The sequence below is a fragment of the Elgaria multicarinata genome, chromosome 2, assembly GCF_023053635.1.
Source record: "Elgaria multicarinata webbii isolate HBS135686 ecotype San Diego chromosome 2, rElgMul1.1.pri, whole genome shotgun sequence".
NCBI classification, from domain to species: Eukaryota; Metazoa; Chordata; class Lepidosauria; order Squamata; family Anguidae; genus Elgaria; species Elgaria multicarinata.
The window spans coordinates 130,529,280-130,548,627 of NC_086172.1; the positions used below are offsets into that span (position 1 = coordinate 130,529,280).

General features: G+C 43.7%; 1 protein-coding gene across 1 annotated transcript in view; it reads left to right on the plus strand.

Annotated features, from left to right (window-relative positions):
• Positions 1–19,348, plus strand: part of LTK (leukocyte receptor tyrosine kinase) — an 86,682-nt gene that overhangs the window by 53,759 nt on the left and 13,575 nt on the right. The window contains exons 18-23 of the mRNA XM_063118458.1: positions 492–644; positions 1,097–1,198; positions 3,639–3,825; positions 7,934–8,024; positions 12,429–12,493; positions 17,415–17,544. Coding sequence (XP_062974528.1) covers positions 492–644; positions 1,097–1,198; positions 3,639–3,825; positions 7,934–8,024; positions 12,429–12,493; positions 17,415–17,544 — 728 coding nt within the window. The remainder of the gene's footprint in view (positions 1–491; positions 645–1,096; positions 1,199–3,638; positions 3,826–7,933; positions 8,025–12,428; positions 12,494–17,414; positions 17,545–19,348) is intronic.

Consider the following 19,348-nt stretch of genomic DNA (forward strand, 5'->3'; position numbering starts at 1 on the left):
TACTACTGAGGCTGTTGAAGAGTTCCAGGAAACTCAACCACTTGCACACTTGTGTAGCATTTTCATTGGTCCTAATAAAAATATTGCCCAATTGTGGATTTTAGATTATTATGGCATAAACTTTCATGGATTAGGGATTAGCTTGTTTCATGTAACTGATGAAGTGGACTTCAGCCTACTTAAGCTTATGCTATAACATGTTTGTGCTGCTATGCAAGGCTGTTTTTTAGTAGCCTCCACAGTATACATTTACTCTGTTCTGAGCATTCTTCACAAATACGTATCAGTATTGTAGCCTTATTAAATATTTCTGACTTTGGTAGGAGGAAGGGCATAGATACAAGGACATAATGAGGAAATGATCACTATTCACTCATTTCCTTCTTCCTGCAACGAGTTACATCTGTTCTTCATTAGCGGATGACAAGTGCACTTTCTTGTTTGCGATGTGAGTCTAAAGTCTCGTTACCATCCACTTCCTTCTTATTCAGTTATGGAGAGTCATGGTGAAGTGGTGATTGAAGTCTACTTGAATTGTAATCACTGCCAATCAGGTATCTGCAAGCAAAACACTGACACCCACCTACCAGTCTGCATTTGTGCAGTCGGGGCCATCTTGGCTAGTGACAATGTATCATGTACAGGTAAAACATTAAGCATTCTACCCAAATAAAATGCTGTTTCATCTTTGCTTTCTCCTAGCCTCACCAGGAACAGATTAAAGAGGAAATGCATGTAAAGACCTAAACTGCCAACCTCATGGCCACAACATCTGGCCATATTTTGCGACTGCCCTGTTTCTTCCCACATCCCTTCCTTTTTGTGCCACATGATTTAACTATTATTAAATCAGTTAAATTGTACATCAGCCTAGGTCCTAATAGATTTAATAATAATTCTCTTTCCCCAGGGAAAGAGAACTCTTGAAACTGAGTGGCTATAGATTGAAAGTCTTGGCTAAGTTTTGCTTGTTTTTCTGTTGAGTTTTTACATGCTAATAATTGTTGTAAATATTATGAGCTCCTTTATAAATACTGTGATATATGCTTTGTGTACATGCTGATAAGTTTATGTGTACCTATTGTGTTTTGACCAGTCCTCCGTGGTCAAGGACACCTGCCTCTCCCACTCCTCTTGGCAGTGGTTGCTGTTATTGTGGTGCTCGGAATGACCCTGACTTGTGGCAGCCTCTCAATTGGTAAGAAGCATCTGTTCTACTTTGTGTGTGCGTCTGCTGACCTCGTCTATTCACATTTCTGGCTTGGCCTTTTTCACGATTCTCGTGGATGAATATTGAACCCAACAGGAAAGTGCCTGGAAAACAGTGGGTTGGATCTAGACTTGTGTTCAGTGGAGCACCATTGGTCCTGGAGGAAGGGAGAATTTGCCAATTCCCCCTTTCTCTCTGCAGCCCCCTGTGCCCTCTAAAAAGCTGCTCCATGGGGTTGGGGGGACCGTCAACAGAGCATGGGAAGTGGTGCAGGGGGCTGCAGGAGAAAGGGGGAATAGGCGAAAATGGCAAGTTCTTCACCCCTTTTCTCTAGCTTTCATCCTCTGCTGGATCCTGGTTACCACAGCAAATAGAAGGAGCCCTTCCAGTTACATTCTGCATCCAACTCAATGGGACTGTTTACACAACCATCTGTCAGGGATGCTTTAGGGTGGATTCCTGCATTGAGCAGGGGGTTGGACTCGATGGCCTTGTAGGCCCCTTCCAACTCTGCTATTCTATGATTCTATGATTCTATGAACATACTAACCCAGGCTCAGTGGTAAAGTATAGGTTGTTGTTGAACTATGGATTGTTTGTTGAATTGTGGGTTAGCGTGTTGTCTGAACCCAAGACATTTTCAGTAGGCTGGGCTGTTAACCATGCACTGTGGCTTGTTATCCACCCTGAACAATCCGACAAGAAATCATGAGTTCTCAAGGTGGCTTGTGCAAGGAAAAATAAGCTACACTGTGTGGTTAACAGGCCACACTGTGGAATATGTCCTGGGTTCAGACAACACACTAACCCACGGTTCAAAAACAGGGTCAACAGTGCTCTGGCAACAGATGACATCTGAATTACAACAGCTGCAGTGTCCCAAAATTATGAAATATAAAGTATTTGTTATAAACCCACACTGTTTGATCAAGTGTTAAAATACCATGTTTGCTGTTGTAAAACCCTGATAAATGTTTGGTCTAATGGCCCTTTTCTAGGATAAACAAATAATTCAGTAAGCTGTATTCAGTAGTCACTTAAAACCTCAATTTGCCTTTCAGGCCTAAGTGGATGTTTTGCGTGATTAGATCTGTGGAGATCATTTTCTTCTAAAGTAGCCTCAGGGCCCCCAGTTTTGATCAGAGCCATTGGTATGGTGTCATTAATCCTTTCCTTTGCACCATGGCCCCAATCCAAACAGCCTTTGGCAATGCTATTAACCACAGACAACACACAGTTGGTGTGTGTTTGGAGCTTCCTGAATTCTTTTGTTCACCTTTGCAAAAAGACCATACATTCCCCAAAGCACCAGGGATATCACAGAAGCAGAAAGAAAATATCTTTAAGCTGGCCTGAAGAGTGTGGGTTTATGTTTTAACATTTTTGTATGGGAAAATGAAAAAGGAACTCTCAACTGAAACATGTATAACCCAAATAGGAAAGGACCGCAAACAGTGGATGACAAAGCTGGTGTAATCCTTTATAGATATAATACTTGATAAAGTTATATATTCATACCATTAGTGTTGAAATACATATATCACATTGTGTGACTAAAACACCGAATTGGCTTTACAACTCAATACATCCTATGTAGAAACAATCAAGCATGATTCTTATCTGAATGGACTTTAGGTACTCTAATAACCCTACATTGAAGAAAACAACAATAATATATAATATTGTCCACACCATTAATTCATAAAGTATAACAGCACTTGTCATTTTTGTATGCTACTGCTGTTTTGTACAAAACAGTCAAAGATTCACAGCTTGCTTAAATTTTTGCAAAATAGAACATCCATTGCAGTTTTTTCAGGCATTTAATTTGTCTCCTCACACCATATAACTCTGCCCTCTACCTGGGTCACATACTGTAGTATGTGGGTGCAGAACCTGAAGGCCACGGGCCAAATCTCACCATTCTCATGCCCCAAGCTGGCTCTCTGGGGCTCCCCAAAAAGGCCACCCCCTTTCCTCGACCATCTGGTCATTGGGTAGCTTCTTGATTTTGACATGAGTTTTTTCACATTCTAAAAGGTGGAAATGAAGGCAGTAAGAGCTTTGAGGTAAAATATGCTCTTATTTTTTATATTTTGGCCCCACCTTCTTTGACTTTGGCCACACCCACTACTGGAATGAGGCCCCCACAAGCTTCCCTGGAATTGACTTTGGCCTGAAATAAGTTCAACACCATTCTGGTAGATTACTTGGGTATAATGAGTTAGATGAGTCTGCCTCACAACCCTCTGATTCTACAAAAAGGCCATGATCATATTAGAAAATACTAACCAAAAACAGGATTTTAAGAGCAAAAAATATGTCCAGGGGGAACATTGGAAAATTACTATGTCTTGCATTGCTTCATTTCTCCTTTGCTCTTTCCAGTTGTGAGTTATTTCCCCCTTGATCTCTGTGCTCTTTTCAGTTTATCACCGTAAGAAGCAGCAAGTAGAAGGGGCCAGAGCCCGTCTGCAAAGTCCAGAATATAATCTGAGCAAAATCCGCACATCCACCATCATGACAGATTATAACCCCAACTACAGCTTTGCAGGGAAGGCAGCAACGCTCAGCGAACTCAAGGAGATCCCGCGGAAGAACATCTCCCTGCTTCGGTAAGGCCTGACTACTGATTACAGAGCATTTTGGCTCATTTGGGTGGAGGAATCATAGCCTTGGGTCAGCAGCGGTGGCAATTTCTTTTAATTCTAGTGACTCTGATATCAATGTGTTGACCAGAAGGCGTAGCATTCTGCACTTATTATATATCAAGTACTTTGCTTAGAAACAAACAAACAAACAACAGTTATGCCCTCAATTAGGAGCAGATGTATTCATTAACTTAGTCTGAATGCATCTTTTGGTTGCGTGTATTGTTCTGGGATGTCTTTGAAGAATTTAGTTTTGGATATCCTTTCTTCCAGATGCTGAGAGAGAAAGTTTGGGACACAAAATGTTCATAAGAGTAAAAAAGGGGTGGTGGGTTGGCCTGGCACTGAAAAGGTATAGGCAAGTCTCCGTAGGAAGAGAATTCCAAAAACAGGGTGCCACCACTGAGGAGACACTCTCCCTAACTGACCCTAGATGAGCAGAGAAAGAGGAATTTGGAACACAAGGAGGAACTGGAATTTGTTCTAAGCGAGGATATTATTATTATTATTATTATTATTATTATTATTATTATTATTTGATGCACTGGTTTTAAGCGTTTGCATTAGTTGTATGTATTTTATGGTGTTTTTATTAGTGTTGTACCCTGCCTCGATCCAGAGGAAGAGGCGGGTAACAAATAAATTTATTATTATTATTATTATTATTATTATTGTTGTTGTTGTTGTTGTTGTTGTTGTAGTGATTGTCTTAATTTCCCCCCTACATTTCTTCTCATTTCTAACTAGAAATTTCAATGGGATTTAAGTAGCTTCATGTGTTGGTTTGTTGTCTTTGGGTTAAGCAAAAGAACCAGCTCCAGCTTTTCCCTTTAGCAACTGAGGTTAAAATGTTGCTTTTTTTTAAGGTCTCCTATTGTAATGGAAATCAATAGATCTTGAATTAGAGGTGCTGCCATGACCTTGACTTCTAGATCTACTACTTACAAGACCTGTGCATCATCTTGATATTTTCTTAAGCTGGCTTTGTAAGATAATGGGTTGTTCTTTGGAGAGTGTGGATTGACTTGAACTGCATGTTGTGTTATTCTGGAGGCCTGATACATTCAGGACCCAGTCAGAGAGCGTCATCACACAGGAGAAAATCGTGTTTCTTTACCATCGCTTCTCCGCCCCCTCTATTGTCCCTCATTACTTCCTCTTTCTGCCTGGAGGGGAAAGAGGAAGTAAGCAAAGACCACATGGCCCATCCAGGGGCTGTTGTTATTGCGCCATTTTTCCTGCACACAGCAGGAGATCGCGCCACATTCCGTTTTAATAGAAAAGTTGGATTAAAAAGGGTCTAGTTTGCAATGGGAAAATGAGTAGAAGGCGCACGGAAGGCGGACGTCGTTACCTAAGTGGGCAGTAGTGAGCGTGCGATAAAATGCTCATCTGATGAATCTCAGAGTAAATTCTTTAGACTACCAAGATGAAAATAGTCCACTTGTGAAAGAAATAACAGTTCGATAGAAAATGGACGAAAAATAACAAAAAACAAAGAAAGCTCACACATCTCTTTAGCCCACAGAGGTAGCTACTCCCAAAGAGTTGGCATTTGCTGGAGCTCCAAACCAACAGCAATTAGAGATCGTTCCTAGAATCCCAAGTTCTCCAGGTTGGTTGTGCACATTCTCCATGGAGGGAATCCAAATTGGTTATGCCTCAGATCCATCATATATACCCTTTTCCAATATTTTGTATGTGTTTGAAACATTGTGGGCAGGTAAATGAATCACCTTTCCCTATGACTAGTAGATCCCAACACTCCAACATTGGGGGGGGGGGAATCCTCATTTCCTCAGTGCGATAGAAAAGTAAAGCAAACAGAAGAAATTAGACAGTTGCTTACATGAGGATTGCACCCTTATGAGTGACAGACAGCTAGCAATTGCTATCATGTGTGTTGATGCCTGCTTACTTGGTACCCAACACAGTTGCCCAATATATCTGGGCCAGAAAACTGCCATTTTAACAGGCCTTTAAACATTTAATAAACGGCATTTAGGACAACTGTGTAAGTTCAACCCCAGACCTGACTCCTCACCATTTCTTCTGGTTTCAAACTCATTATACACATCCTTTGATTGCTGAAATGGCCAATTCTGAATCTGCAAGACCTGCCACAAGTTTCACAGGTGAAGCTGTCAGTACATGGATGAGAAACGACACACTGCTTCTTACAGTCACTATTCCACAACTGCCCATGGATATACTTGGTAGCAATACAGATATGCCCCTACTAGGCAAATGTTAGAATTAAATCCAGACATCATTTTAAGAAAATATTAAATTTTGAGAACAGATAGCTCTCATTTGTCTGGTTGATAAGGTTTCCTATGGAGAAAGTTCCTTGGATACCTGACTGTCACTTCTTTCTTAGCTTTATTTAAGCCATTTATTCTTGTCAAAATGCCTTTACAGATCCAATTATAATGTTTTCTTTTCTTTCCCCCCACTGTCTCCCTTCATCCACAAATATGGTTCTTCCTGTCAGATGTTAGCTGAGAAAGCTAGGATCCAGCCACATAAAAGTAACCCCCACACCATTTGGCTAATATTTATTTATTTATTTAATTACATTTTTATACCGCCCAATAGCCGAAGCTCTCTGGGCGGTTCACAAAAATTAAAATCACAATAAAACAATCCAACAGGTTAAAAGCACAATTACAAAATACAGTATAAAAAGCACAGCCAGGATAAAACCACACAGCAAAATTGATATAAGATTAAAATACAGAGTTAAAACAGTAAGATTTAAATTTAAGTTAAAATTAAGTGTTAAAATACTGTGAGAATAAAAAGGTCTTCAGCTGGCGATGAAATCAGTACAGTGTAGGCGCCAGGCGGACCTCTCTGGGGAGCTCATTCCACAGCCGTGGTGCCACAGCGGAGAAAGCCCTCCCCCTAGTAGCCACCTGCCTCACTTCCTTTGGCAGGGGCTCACGGAGAAGGGCTCCTGTAATACATGAATTGGCCCCAAATTGTCCTACATAAATGCTGCCTCCTTATACATAGGTTTCCATTCAGATGGAGAAGTGCCTAGTCTAGTGTAACTAGACATTGGAGCAGTGTTTAGGCCAGCATAAAACATCCTTGTGGTGATTGGCTTGCCACATGTGAAGAGCTTCTAGATGGTGTTTTTTCCAGAAACATTCACACGAAGGCTGATTGTTTCCTGGATGATGTTCAACTAAACCTTTTTACTGGACTATTAGAATAACAGGAACTACTAATTTTAACACTATGGGAAGCACAATAGATATTGTTTCAGTCAGTAATATAACTCCAGAGGTGTTGACGAAAAAGGCCTGGTGATTTTGACTTCTGGTTGTATAAGAAGGCACAATAGGCATTCTTGCACCAAGCTATATTATTGTGTCAAGTGAAGAGCTGGTCTTATTCTCTATAACGGGACCCTGATGTTTCTAAACCTAAATGAAGGTGCTTGTCTAGTAGTGTTCAATAACCGCTATCTACTACCTAAAGGAATTTGTGAGAACTAGTAGAGTCTGGTGGCTCCAAGGTCAGCGAGGCAGTGAATCCACTCTGGGTTTCAGTCAGAACCCTAAAGGAGCGATCCAAGGTGTGTAAGCAGAATTCTGACTGTATCTGATTGAAACTTGGAGCAGATTCACTGCCCCACTGACAATGGAGCCATCAGCCTCCACTGACGATCCGTCTCCCTCCCTATATACACACTCCTGTACATGTTGGAAGCAAACACTTTGGGAATTGGAATGCAGGAGAGAAAAGCCAGAGTTTTACAGCCAGCTGGAAGGCCCCAAGTGCATACAGTTTGCTTTTGGGGGAATGGTTGCTGAACATCTAGTGCTGACTGGATGCTTATCTGCTACCTGATGCTTAACTTGTATATTTGTAAATAAAAAGCCCAAAACATGGCAGGCCCCTGGTACTCTCCCCACAAGGAAGCTGAGCATGCATCCTCTAGCCCTGGATCTTCCTACTTTTTGCAATACATAGTGTTTGTTTGACACAGATGTGGGCTGTGCACAACGCCATGCATGCTCTCTCTCTCTCTTGCGCTCTCTCTCTCCTTCCCCTCTTACAGGGCACTTGGACATGGGGCATTTGGTGAGGTTTATGAAGGCACAGTGGTAGGAATCACCGGAGATCCCAGCCCTCTGCAAGTTGCTATCAAGGTTAGTGTCTACAGCTGATGGTCAGCAATTCACTTTTTCTTTTTCTTTCTTTCTTTCTGAGATTTTTATCAGGCCTTTCCACCACAATATCCGTGAAGGTAGCTTACAAACCAATTTATATAGATAGATATAATAACAAGTCATTTTGAACCCATGACCCTAACCATCACCCCAAAAGTAGCAGCAAAAAATGGACACAGAACCATGGGTGGGTTCACACGTCACGCTAAGCTGCTCTGTGAATAAGCCACAGTGTTTTGGCTGTTGGCAGAACAATCCAGGGCACGCCCAACAGATGATCGGACTTACCATGGCTGCTTCTCCCCCTCCTTTTCCCTCAGTCTTCCAGCCAGCAACAGCACATATCCCAGATGCCTTTGCAGCAGAACCCATCTTGTCTCCTCACCCTGGCCCCCTCCCAACTCCGATTGCTGCCCCTTTTGATTCTCCGCCTTCTTTTCTTTTTAAAAAAGAGGTGTCTCAAAGATGTGCAAGTGGGGTCCTTTTTTGGTCATACTTTCACAATTTATTTATTTATTTATTTATTACATTTTTATACCGCCCAATAGCCGAAGCTCTCTGGGCGGTTCACAAAAATTAAAACCATCATAAAACAACCAACAAGTTAAAAGCACAAATACAAAATACAATATAAAAAGCACAACCAGGATAAAACCATGCAGCAAAATTGATATAAGGTTGAATACAGAGTTAAAACAGTATAATTTAAATTTAAGTTAAAAATTAAGTGTTAAAATACTGAGTGAATAAAAAGGTCTTCAGCTGGCGACGAAAGGAGTACAGTGTAGGCGCCAGGCGGACCTCTCTGGGGAGCTCATTCCACAACCGGGGTGCCACAGCGGAGACTCATGTATCCACTTAATGGCTGTCCAATGTGTCTGGTCTTGCCTGGTCAAGTTCCTTGAAGATTTCTGCTGTCAAAGGGAGCAGGGAAGTGGGGTAGGTAACATACAAGGAAACTGGCAAGACAAAGCTGCGTAGAGGCTAATTTGCACACCATTGTGAAGAACCAGGGAAGGACCAGAGGAGAAATAACAGTAAGAGAAAGGATGGACCCAGTAGCACAATTCAGAAGCACTGAAAATGGTTTAAAAAGGCAAATGGAGTAAGTGCACTGGCAATGTGGTCGTGGTGATGCTGATGCTGATCTCTGACTTTTCTATACTGCCCCATAGCTGAAGCTCTCTGGGCAGTTTACAAAGATTAAAAATCATTAAAATATAGTATACAAAGTTCAAAAAACACTTACAAAAACACACACAAACAGACAGTCTAAGCAGAGACTACATAAATCTAAAAACAACTTTGAGCAATCAATCATCTCGCTTTTAAGGGTTGATCTAGCACTTCTCAGTGTCCTCCACTTTTTCAATAATTCCATGAGTTTCCAGCTACTCCAGAAAGGCATGATATTAACCCTCCCTCTTTTTGCTGCTCCTTTTCTGAGCAGTTACTGCTGCGGTTACTGCGTTCCAATGGTTGATTGTTCACGATAAATAATATGCCACCCTGCAGAGAATGTGCTCGGTCTGGATGACACGATAACTGGGGATGTTGTGGGCATCCAATTGGGTCTGGGAGACTGATGGACTCCCCCTGTCTACCCCCAGTCAGGTGCCCATGGGTCGAGTGCTCACGTGGGCTGACGAGCTCCTCATCTGGAGCCTCCATTGTGCATGGAATGGAGGCTCCAGAAATTATGTAATTTCCCCAGCTGTGTAAATGGGGCTTTTACGGGTGTCATTTCCTCAACAGGGGAAACGTGCAATTTCCGGAGCCTCCATGGTTGTGCATAATGGAGGATCAGATACTTGCCGGTGTGGTGTAGTGGCTAAAGTGTTGGACTGGGAGTTGGGAGATCTGGATTCTAGTCTCCACTCAACCCACTGGGTGACATTGGGCCAGTCACAGACTCTCAGTCCAGCTTACCTCACAGGGTTGTTGTTGTTGTGAGGATAAAATAGAAAGGAGGGAGGATTATGTGCACCGCCTTGGGTTCCTTGGAGGGAAAAGGTAGAGTATAAATGCAATAAATGAATAAAATAATTTGCTGCGCTGGAACAGAAGCTCATGCAGTATCACAAGCAGGAGCAAATGTCGGTGGCTATGGGACAAGCATGCGACAAATCAGATGCGGGTGAGTTCGCCCAGCCCTACAACCCACCATGGCTAGCTGCCCATGATGGGTTGTTGCATCGTTGCATTGTTGCATTACCCTACCCTGTGCCTGTTTACCCTACCCAGTGCCTGTTTGCATTCTCTTCCCCTCCTTATCGCTTTACTATGATTTTAATAGAATGTAAGCCTATGCGGCAGGGTCTTGCTATTTACTGTTTTACTCTGTACAGCACCATGTACATAGATGGTGCTATATAAATAAATAAATTAAATAAATAAATAAATAAATAAATAAATAAATAAATAATAATCGTGCAGGCCCAGTCAATATGTTGGATACAGGAAAAGCCTCCCATAGACAGAAGGGCTCCTTCTATCTGTCTGCAGGAGACTTTTGATCCAGCGGTTTTTCTGCTGGCTGAACAGGGGACGAGGCAATCTTTAACAGTTCCCCCCCCACCCTCTGCCATTCCCTGTGTCCCCTGAAACTCTGCTCTAGAGACTTGGGGAGGGGGGTACCAGGGTGTGGAGGCCTCCAGAGAGGTTGAGCAAGCCGTAGCAGTAAAGATTGTGTGCCGTTTGCCTCCAAGGATCATAAAGTTTGGCTACATCCCTAGCAGGAAATGAGATTCCACTCATTTGCAGACAGTGGAGAGTATTTTCCCCTCTGGAAAAAGGGTCTTTCCATGGGAGGACAAGGGAGGGGGTAGCAGAAAGGGGACTGTGTGCCCTCCTGCTGCCAGGTTACTCACCACCACCCTGCTTGGAATGGGAAATTCATATGGGACAGAAGGTGAGGAAAACCCACCTGGTTTTTGTGAGTATTCAAAAGGAAGATCAGCCCACCCCTGAGGTACAGAGCAAACTAGCAGGAGATACGAGAGAAAATTCTATCCTATTTTATTATTTTCTTCAGCTTTGATAATGTGTAGAGACAGACTGTAGCCAGCCTTTGTGTGGGTGAGCATAAGTATTCTTTGAAAACTCACTTGAATGTACATCTCCCACCCCCGCTTTCTCCCCTTCCCCCATCGTTCCCGCTCAGAAACTCCACAGAACGATCTGCTACAATCTGCACTATTTGGATTGGGAGATAGTTTACTGCAGATACTGCTGCTGTATTTAACCTCCAATATCATGAACTTAAAGTTATGATAGTGTTGTTTTCATTTGCTTTTAGAGGGTTAGGTATCTTGTTATAGTTTTGTTTTCTTCGCTACCTTGGTGGCATTTTTGGGCTTAAAAGCAGAATTTTAAAAAATGCACAAAGAAAATCATCAGATGAGCGTTTTATAGCATGCTCGCTGCTGGCCACTTACAGATGTCCATGGGTCCTTTTGACACCGCCGTCTGCCTCTCCTGCGTCTCCTGCTCCTTCTGGTCCTTTTTCAGTGAAAAAAATAAGACCCAGAAAATGCGTCTTTTTTGGTTTGAAGGGAAACTTGCCACCATTTCCTGCTGTGCTCAGGAAAGCAGCGCGAAAAAGACGCCCACGTGATCATTGCTGCTTCTCTTTCTTCAGCGTCTGAAGAAAGAGGAAGCTGCTCGTCCCTATTGTGGGACAGGGAGGGAATCTACACAGCGTACTGAAGGTGTACGCAAGCGCCTTCAGTGCGCCCCAAAAACGCCTGTGTAGATCCTGCCTTCCGAGGCGCAGGAAGAGGAGGAGGAGGAGGCGGCGGCTGGGGAACCGGCCGTGTCCTTGCCGCTGCCGAGGTAAGAGCCACCCAGGTCGGAGAGCTCGGCGGCAGCAGGAGGCTGGCGGGGAGGAGGCGGCGGCAGCAAGGTTCCCCAGCCGTCTCCTCCTCCTCCTCCTCCTCCGCCGCCACCTCTCCCGCTGGCCTCCTGCTGCTGGGGTAAGAGCCACCCAGGTCGGAGAGCTCGGCGGAAGCGGAAGCCGAGCTCTCCAACCCGGGTGTCTTTTACCCCGGCAGCAGGAGGCCGGTGGAGAGGCGGCGGCCAGGACGCGGCCGGTTCCCCAGCTGCCTCCTCCTCCGCCTCTTCCTGCGGCTCGGAAGGCAGGATCTACACAGGCGTTTTCAGGGCGCACTGAAGGCGCTTGCGTGTGCCTTCAGTACGCTGTGTAGTTTCCCTCCCGCAAACATGATTCAAAGCGACGGGAGGGAAGCATGATTTCCCCTCTGCCCCCGTCTGAAGAACCTCAAAGAGATACTCTAGCAAAAGACTTCAGCTGCTCTGACTTCTTATGATCTCATGCCATTTTGTTTCTTTATAATGAAGTCAGACTTTTCTTCTTCTCAACAGACATTGCCAGAAATCTGTTCCGAGCAAGATGAGATGGATTTCCTAATGGAAGCGTTGATAATCAGGTGCGTTTCAAACTTTCCTCCTTGGAAGGATCGACTGCTTAACAGCTTTGTGACCAAGTCCCCCCTCCCACCTTTGTTCTGATGAAGGGGGCGAAGGGCTCACCCAGCTCTAGCAGAGCCCCAGCTGAGGAGCCCTAACCCTGTTAACACATTACTCACATGAAGTGCTATCATATGGAGTACGGGCAGCTGGATTGCATGGCTATCCTTACTCCTGTGGGTTCTCACTCCGCTGGCCCTGCTCCCTTGGCATCTGGGTTCAGCATGGAGGTGTGCAAAGAGGTGCTTACAGGTGATCTGCTGCATGTGCATTGATGCTCCGCACCACGTGGACATGCACATGCCTGTGCACATTCAGGTACTCGCACATAGGTGACCCTTTGCAAACATCCATGCTGAATGTATTGCTGTTCCTACATCACTCTGTGGTAGATACCAGAACATGTGGTGGAGAGGAAGAGTCTGTCCAAATTAGCCAGAGCTCCTGTGTGCACACTTTTCACATGTCACAGTGTTCACTATGGAGATTAGATTATGAGCAGAGGAACTTGTCTTTTGTGTAACATGAGATGTGTCAGTGGAGGCTGGTGGCTCCTATTTCACTGGGTCAGTGAATCCACTCTGGATTTCAGCTAGGGCCCTAAAGAAGCTAGCCAAAGTGCTGAAACCTATCCCTAAAATGGGTTCAGCACCTTGGATAGCTCCTTTAGAGTTATGGCTGGTTCTGACCAAAGCCCAGAGCAGATTTCATAGGCCCACTGAAATAGGAGCCACCAGCCTCCGCTGAGATGTGGTCCTGCATCCCAGGTGAGTGTGAGCACCAAAATGCACATTACGCCCAGATTGGGAGCCCTTTAGCTAATGGGCCAAAGCCCACACTACATTACACCACTATTTTTTTATTGTCCACCGCTCTGGAATCTGTGTTAGATAATTGAGCAGTATATAAATATTGTAAATAACATCAACAACATTTGGCAATATACATTGCAAGTACAGGGGGACCAATTGGATGGGCGCTAGTGTGGGGACGAAAGGGTTAAAGCCCCAGCCGCTAGAATCCCAATCTGAATCAGGAGCCCTGTGCTTACTCTAGAGTAAAACTGTTGGCAGGACTGATTCCACCTAACAGAGAGTCCCAAAGCTGAGCTGTGAGACTCTTTGCCTCTTCTTCTCCTTAACTACAAGAGTGAGACACACCTTAGTGAAGTTTCTTGCAAGTTTTTACACGTTAAACTACCAAGTAAATCTGAGTGATTACATGATTTATGGCTAGGCTAATCCACGTTAATTGCTCTCTGCCTCCCCCTGAATGTTTGGAGTAAAAACACGCCTTGAGGCATTTGTGGGAGTTTGCCATTTCTCCGCCTCTGGCTCAGACAAGCTTCTGGGACTAAACCAGTGACCACTGTCTGCCTCCCTCACAAACTGACAGAGCTTTGAGTGACAACTCAATGAAAAGGAGTGCTCATGCCTGGTTGTTGTTGTTGGTGTGTTTTTTCAATCTGCCGTGCAAATACTTTCAAATGCAGTTGAATTATTCATTACTCCCATCTCATGAGGGAACCAGAAGTTCACATCTAACGCAGCCTAGCTGCTGTGGATATTTTTCTAGGCATCGTTGCCTTGTAAGTACTAGAAAAGTAGAGGTTGTATTGGAAGAAATTGAATTGTATTTCTTGACATTCCTAACCTTGGAGACTTTGAGTGGGTATCAATTCAATGAAAATATATATGACATATTCCTCTGAGACTGGATTTTTTGGATTGGGGCAATTAGTTCCTCACCTCAAGATCTCTCCACCCTCAGGTTTCTTCTCAGATCTCTTCTCTCCTTCCCCAAGACCGTGGGGCTTTCGTCATGGCAATGCAACGGGAATCACTTGCACCTTTTCTCCATTTTATTCTGATTTGGGCTCTGTTCCAACACGGTCCCACAGAACTGGAAAAAGTGGGCTATGCCTCTCCCAAACCAGGCAGTTACAGCAGTCACACTGCACTCTATTCCACTTTATTTTCCAAAGATTTAAGTGGCGTCCCAACAGCCTGTATAAGTGTCATCCTGGGATCCTTGTTTGCCCTCCCCCCTCCTCTATCCCGCCCCCCTCTGTAGAAAGGGGGGGAAACCCTCCCTTTTGAAGAGTACTTTACTCAGTTTTTAATGTTTAATCCTGGCTCCCATGTGGTTAAGCAGCTGTGTGCCATACTCCTCCCCATTACAGTCACCACGCTAGGCATTCCTAGGGTGTGTCTTTCACCTGGCAGTGACCTCGGTGACCTTGATCAAGAGGTGGTTCCGTCCCTTTGTTTCCCCCCTGGTTGGTTTTGAGCGCCATTCTGTAGTGGGGTACAGCAGAAGTCAGAGCTATCTCTATTTATTTCCCCTCCCCTGTGTTTATACTTCTCACTACTGTTGCTTCTCCACTCACTACATTGTTATATGTCTTTATCCTCTACTCATCCAAACAACTGAATCTCAGTTCAGCATTTCTAAACAACCGATGGGGGCCATTACTTCGATTTAGCATTAAATTGCTGTTTCACAGCATATGAATCACCCTAAATTGCAATTCTCCTCTCATAAGTAGCTACTCCCAGTATTGGAGCAAACTTCCCCAAAGAGCAATTTCATTGCAGCATTACTGTGCAACACAGGAATAGTGCTACATCGCTACACTGTGTTAGATACTGTTTCTGTTTGAATCAATACTTTGCACTAGTGATACTCTGCACAACACACGTACACATTGGTAAAACATTTTAAAATGTATTCACTCTTTTCCCCCATGCCACAGTCCTACCAGACTTTCCCCCAAAGCTGCTATTAGCCCTGGGAGAGAAGTTTCCACTCCAGTATCACTGGCAGGCATAGAATCATAGAATAGCAGAGTTGGAAGGGGCCTACAAGGCCATCGAGTCCAACCCCCTGCTCAATGCGGGAATCCACCCGAAAGCATCCCTGACAGATGGTTGTCCAGCTGCCTCTTGAAGGCCTCTAGTGTGGGAGAGCCCACCACCTCCAGGTATACTAAATGTATGTGTGTTGCAGGGGCTGGGCATAGGATATTAGGCCAAGGGCAAGTGTACATACCAGCATATGGGGACAGTCAGGGAATAGCCTTGGATGGTTAAGTAAAGCTATTTAAAAGCCAACATTTGTGAAATAGTAGGGTATTTCAGTAGGGTAAGCCCCGTGCTGATGTGCTGCACCAAGGATGTACTCAACCCCAGCACTAGTTAAAATTATTTTTAGAACTTTTTTCAAAGGTTTTTCAATCAGTTTTTTATTATAAGTTTCAACAAAACAACAACAACACCTGCAAGTGTAACAACATACTTTAAAGGCCTCCATTTCAAATATTAAAATATCCTTAAAAAAAAGTAAAAAAAAAGTAAATTACATATAAACTTCAATAAAGACAGACCAAATATCCAAATATAAATCTATTCATGAATGGCGCCTATATACCACTCTTTCAAATGTTACTAGTGTTGTAATTTTTTGTAATTTCTATCAAAGATGATATCACATGCACTAATTGTCATGTACAACCATCTTCATGATCTCCGTTTTCAAATGCTTGTCACATAGATGATGAAGCAAATTTATTCCCTGTTGTTCCAGAGAGTAGGACCTATACCGACAGGTTAAAATGACAAGAAAATGGGTTTCAGCTATAGGAAGGACTTCTGGGCAGTGTGAGCTGTTTGACCATAGAACAGATTTTTAAACAGAGGCTGGATGGCCACCTATCGAGAATGCTGTTGCATCAGCAAGACCTTAGTTAGATAAACACTGATGTCCCTTCCAAGTGTGTTGTTCTAATCACACTGTAACTACTAATTTGGATCCAGATTTATTCACACTTGGAGTAGATCTGTGGAATTCAATGAAACATATGTTAATCATGACTAATTTGTCCTAATGTTTTCAATGGGATTACTCTTAACTAAGAATAAATCTAGATCTAACCCAGCACTTATAAAACCAAGAAGACACTCGCTGGGGAGGAATCCTGTTTTCCCAGATTAAAAATGTTAGCAGCTTGAGAAATGTTTGCAGCTTTCTTTGAACAGTCGGCCATGGTTTTCATCAGAACTTTTTTTCTTTTAAAAATGTAATTGTTCTTTTAAAATTTAATTTTAATATGGTGTTTTTATTCTTTTATTCTATTTGTTGTTCCCTGCTTCAAAAGCTTTTGGGTGGGGAGTGGTATATAAATATTGTAAATAAATAAAAAACAAACAACAGTACTTCTTTGAGGGAAGACAGCTAGATTCCATTGAGTAAATGAATATCTCCATAAATATTTGTGTGAAGAAGAAAACAATAAATATCTTCTTCACGCATGAACAACAAAGAGTCTTGTAGCACCTTAAAGACTAAAACTTCTGTGGCATAAGCTTTTTGTGGACTTCATCAAGTGTAATCCCATAATTGCTTATTCCACATTAATATGTTACTCTTTAAGGTGCTACCTGAGTAACACAACTCTGGAAGTTCTAATGGCTTCATAAGCTCCGTCTGCAGTAACATTTTGTAGCAGAGCTTAAGATATTCACCACAGTTTTCCCTTTCATTAAAAAAAATGGCGTAGGTTAGGCCAAATTCTGCCCATGACGGATCTCTCAGTTGCCAACCCAGAAGCAAGAAGGGTCTATGGCAGTTTGCTTTGGGGGAGTGGTAATGAGGGCCTGGCCTACTTAAAGTTAGGCCTCCAGTAAAAATTAATTAACATCCATTTAGCGGAGCAACTCCCAGGTCTAAAAACTCTAAGCTTCATAGAATTTTGCAAGGACAATATCACTTCATTAACCAGTGTTTAGCCAGAGATTTAGTTAAGGCTCTTGGCCAATATCTCACATGGATATCAATGTTCTCTTCTCTCTGCCGTGCTGCTGTGTGGTGTCTCATGTGCAGTAAGTTCAGTCACCAGAATATTGTGCAGTGTATTGGAGTAAGCCTGCAGACCTTGCCTCGCTTCATCCTGTTGGAGCTTATGACTGGTGGAGATATGAAGAGCTTCCTTCGGCAGAATCGGCCTCGAATGGTGAGTCAGCACTAGTTTTCCCCCTGGGTGTCTGATGTCTTGTTGATGTAAGATGGGATCCAGATTTAGGGTTGTGCAACTGGGCTCGTGGAAGCCAATGGAGCAGTGAATCTGCTCCAAGTTTCAGTCAGAACCAGTAGAATGCAAAAGGAGCTATCCAAGGTGCAAAGCTCCTTTAGAGTTCTTGGATAGTTCCTTTAGAGTTCTGACTGAAACCCAGCGTGGATTCACTGTCCCATTGACATCAGAGCCACTACTTCCACTGGTAGAAGCGGATGTTTCCACCCCCTCCTCCATAGCAGCCCCACCAGCCTCCTGAAAATACTATGCAGAGGGTCAGGGTGTCCTGCTCAATGGGGTGAGCTCTGTGGGTAGAGAAGGGTAGATCCCTGAGAATCAGGCAGATGCGCCTTTTGTGAGAGGAGCTCTTCTGCCAATGGAAGACAAATCTTGGATCCAGTCCATTGGGTGTATGGTTGAGGGAGCACGTCATGAGGGAGCATTAACAAAGGAGTGATCTGTTACAGACTTTACGGAGTTTATTCTGTTAGAAAGTGGAGAGTTATACAACAACAAAAGGATAAAGTCTACTGATAATCAGAGGATGGACCCAAGTCCTTTTATGTAATTGATCATGGCACCAAACCTGTTTCTCTCTCTCTCTCTCTCTCTCTCTCTCTCCCACACACACACACACACACACACACACACAAATTACAGACTAAATTGGCCATTAATGGGGTCATTTCCATTAGGTGTAAACACACTGTAGTCCAAAACTCTCCAGGCTACTCACTTTTTACACTACCAACTCTAACAGATTATCAGGGCCAGATCTACACCAAGCAAGATATAACACTCTAGAAACGGTTTGAAAACGGTATATGAAATGTGTCCTGGGCTCCCACAGTTGTCAATACCATTATAAACTGTTTTAAAGCAGTAGTGTAGATCCTGCCTGGTGTCCATACTGTTCTGCTGAGAACTAGATAGGCTCTCCCAGGCTTTATCGCTGTTTAAGTGTGCCAGCCTTGGCAGTCAGAGCCTGTCGAAATCCAGACAAATGGTTCTCCATCACATAGACCCAGGACAACAAAAGGCAGGAGAATTAAGGCAACGTAAATTCAGAAGTCTCTGTATGGAATGTAGGAGCAGCCTTACTACACATAGCAGGTGGAGGTGCTACAGTAGCACAAGGCCACACTAAAAATGCCCAGAATAGCAGGGCATGGTTGTGTTCACCTTCCTGCTGTGTAACTTGGTGCTAATCCTTGTTTAGTGGTGCACTGGTGGGGATGATGGTGATCTGACATTAAGGGTGGGCATTGTCAGGCACCTGCCATTGGCCTATATCCCAGCAGGGGGATGACTGATAAGAGCTCCCTGAGCCTACTCCTTCTCTTCCCATTGCAACCTACTTCTTCACTCTCCTCTTGCTCTGGCCCTGGCAGTGGTAATGGTGTGAAGGAGAAGCAGGGAATGGCAGTGGATGGCACTCTCTCTGCCTGGCTGTATGATGAGGAAGAGGACCGGGAGGAGGAGCTGCCATTGACAATGCCAGTAAGAAGGCAGGGCCACTGAGGACCCTCCAAAACTTGGCACTGACACTGAATAATGATGAGTCACCTAGGCCTCCTTGGGTCATCTTAGCTCCCACTGAGACATGTCAATATTGATATGAATATTACAAGCTCTCAATAACCAGGCTTTATCAAGTATTAAGAGGTATTATCTCAAGGCAACCCAAACTGATAGCTCTCCCCACAAAAAATCTTAGGGGCAAGAATCAAAGAGTTGGAAGGGA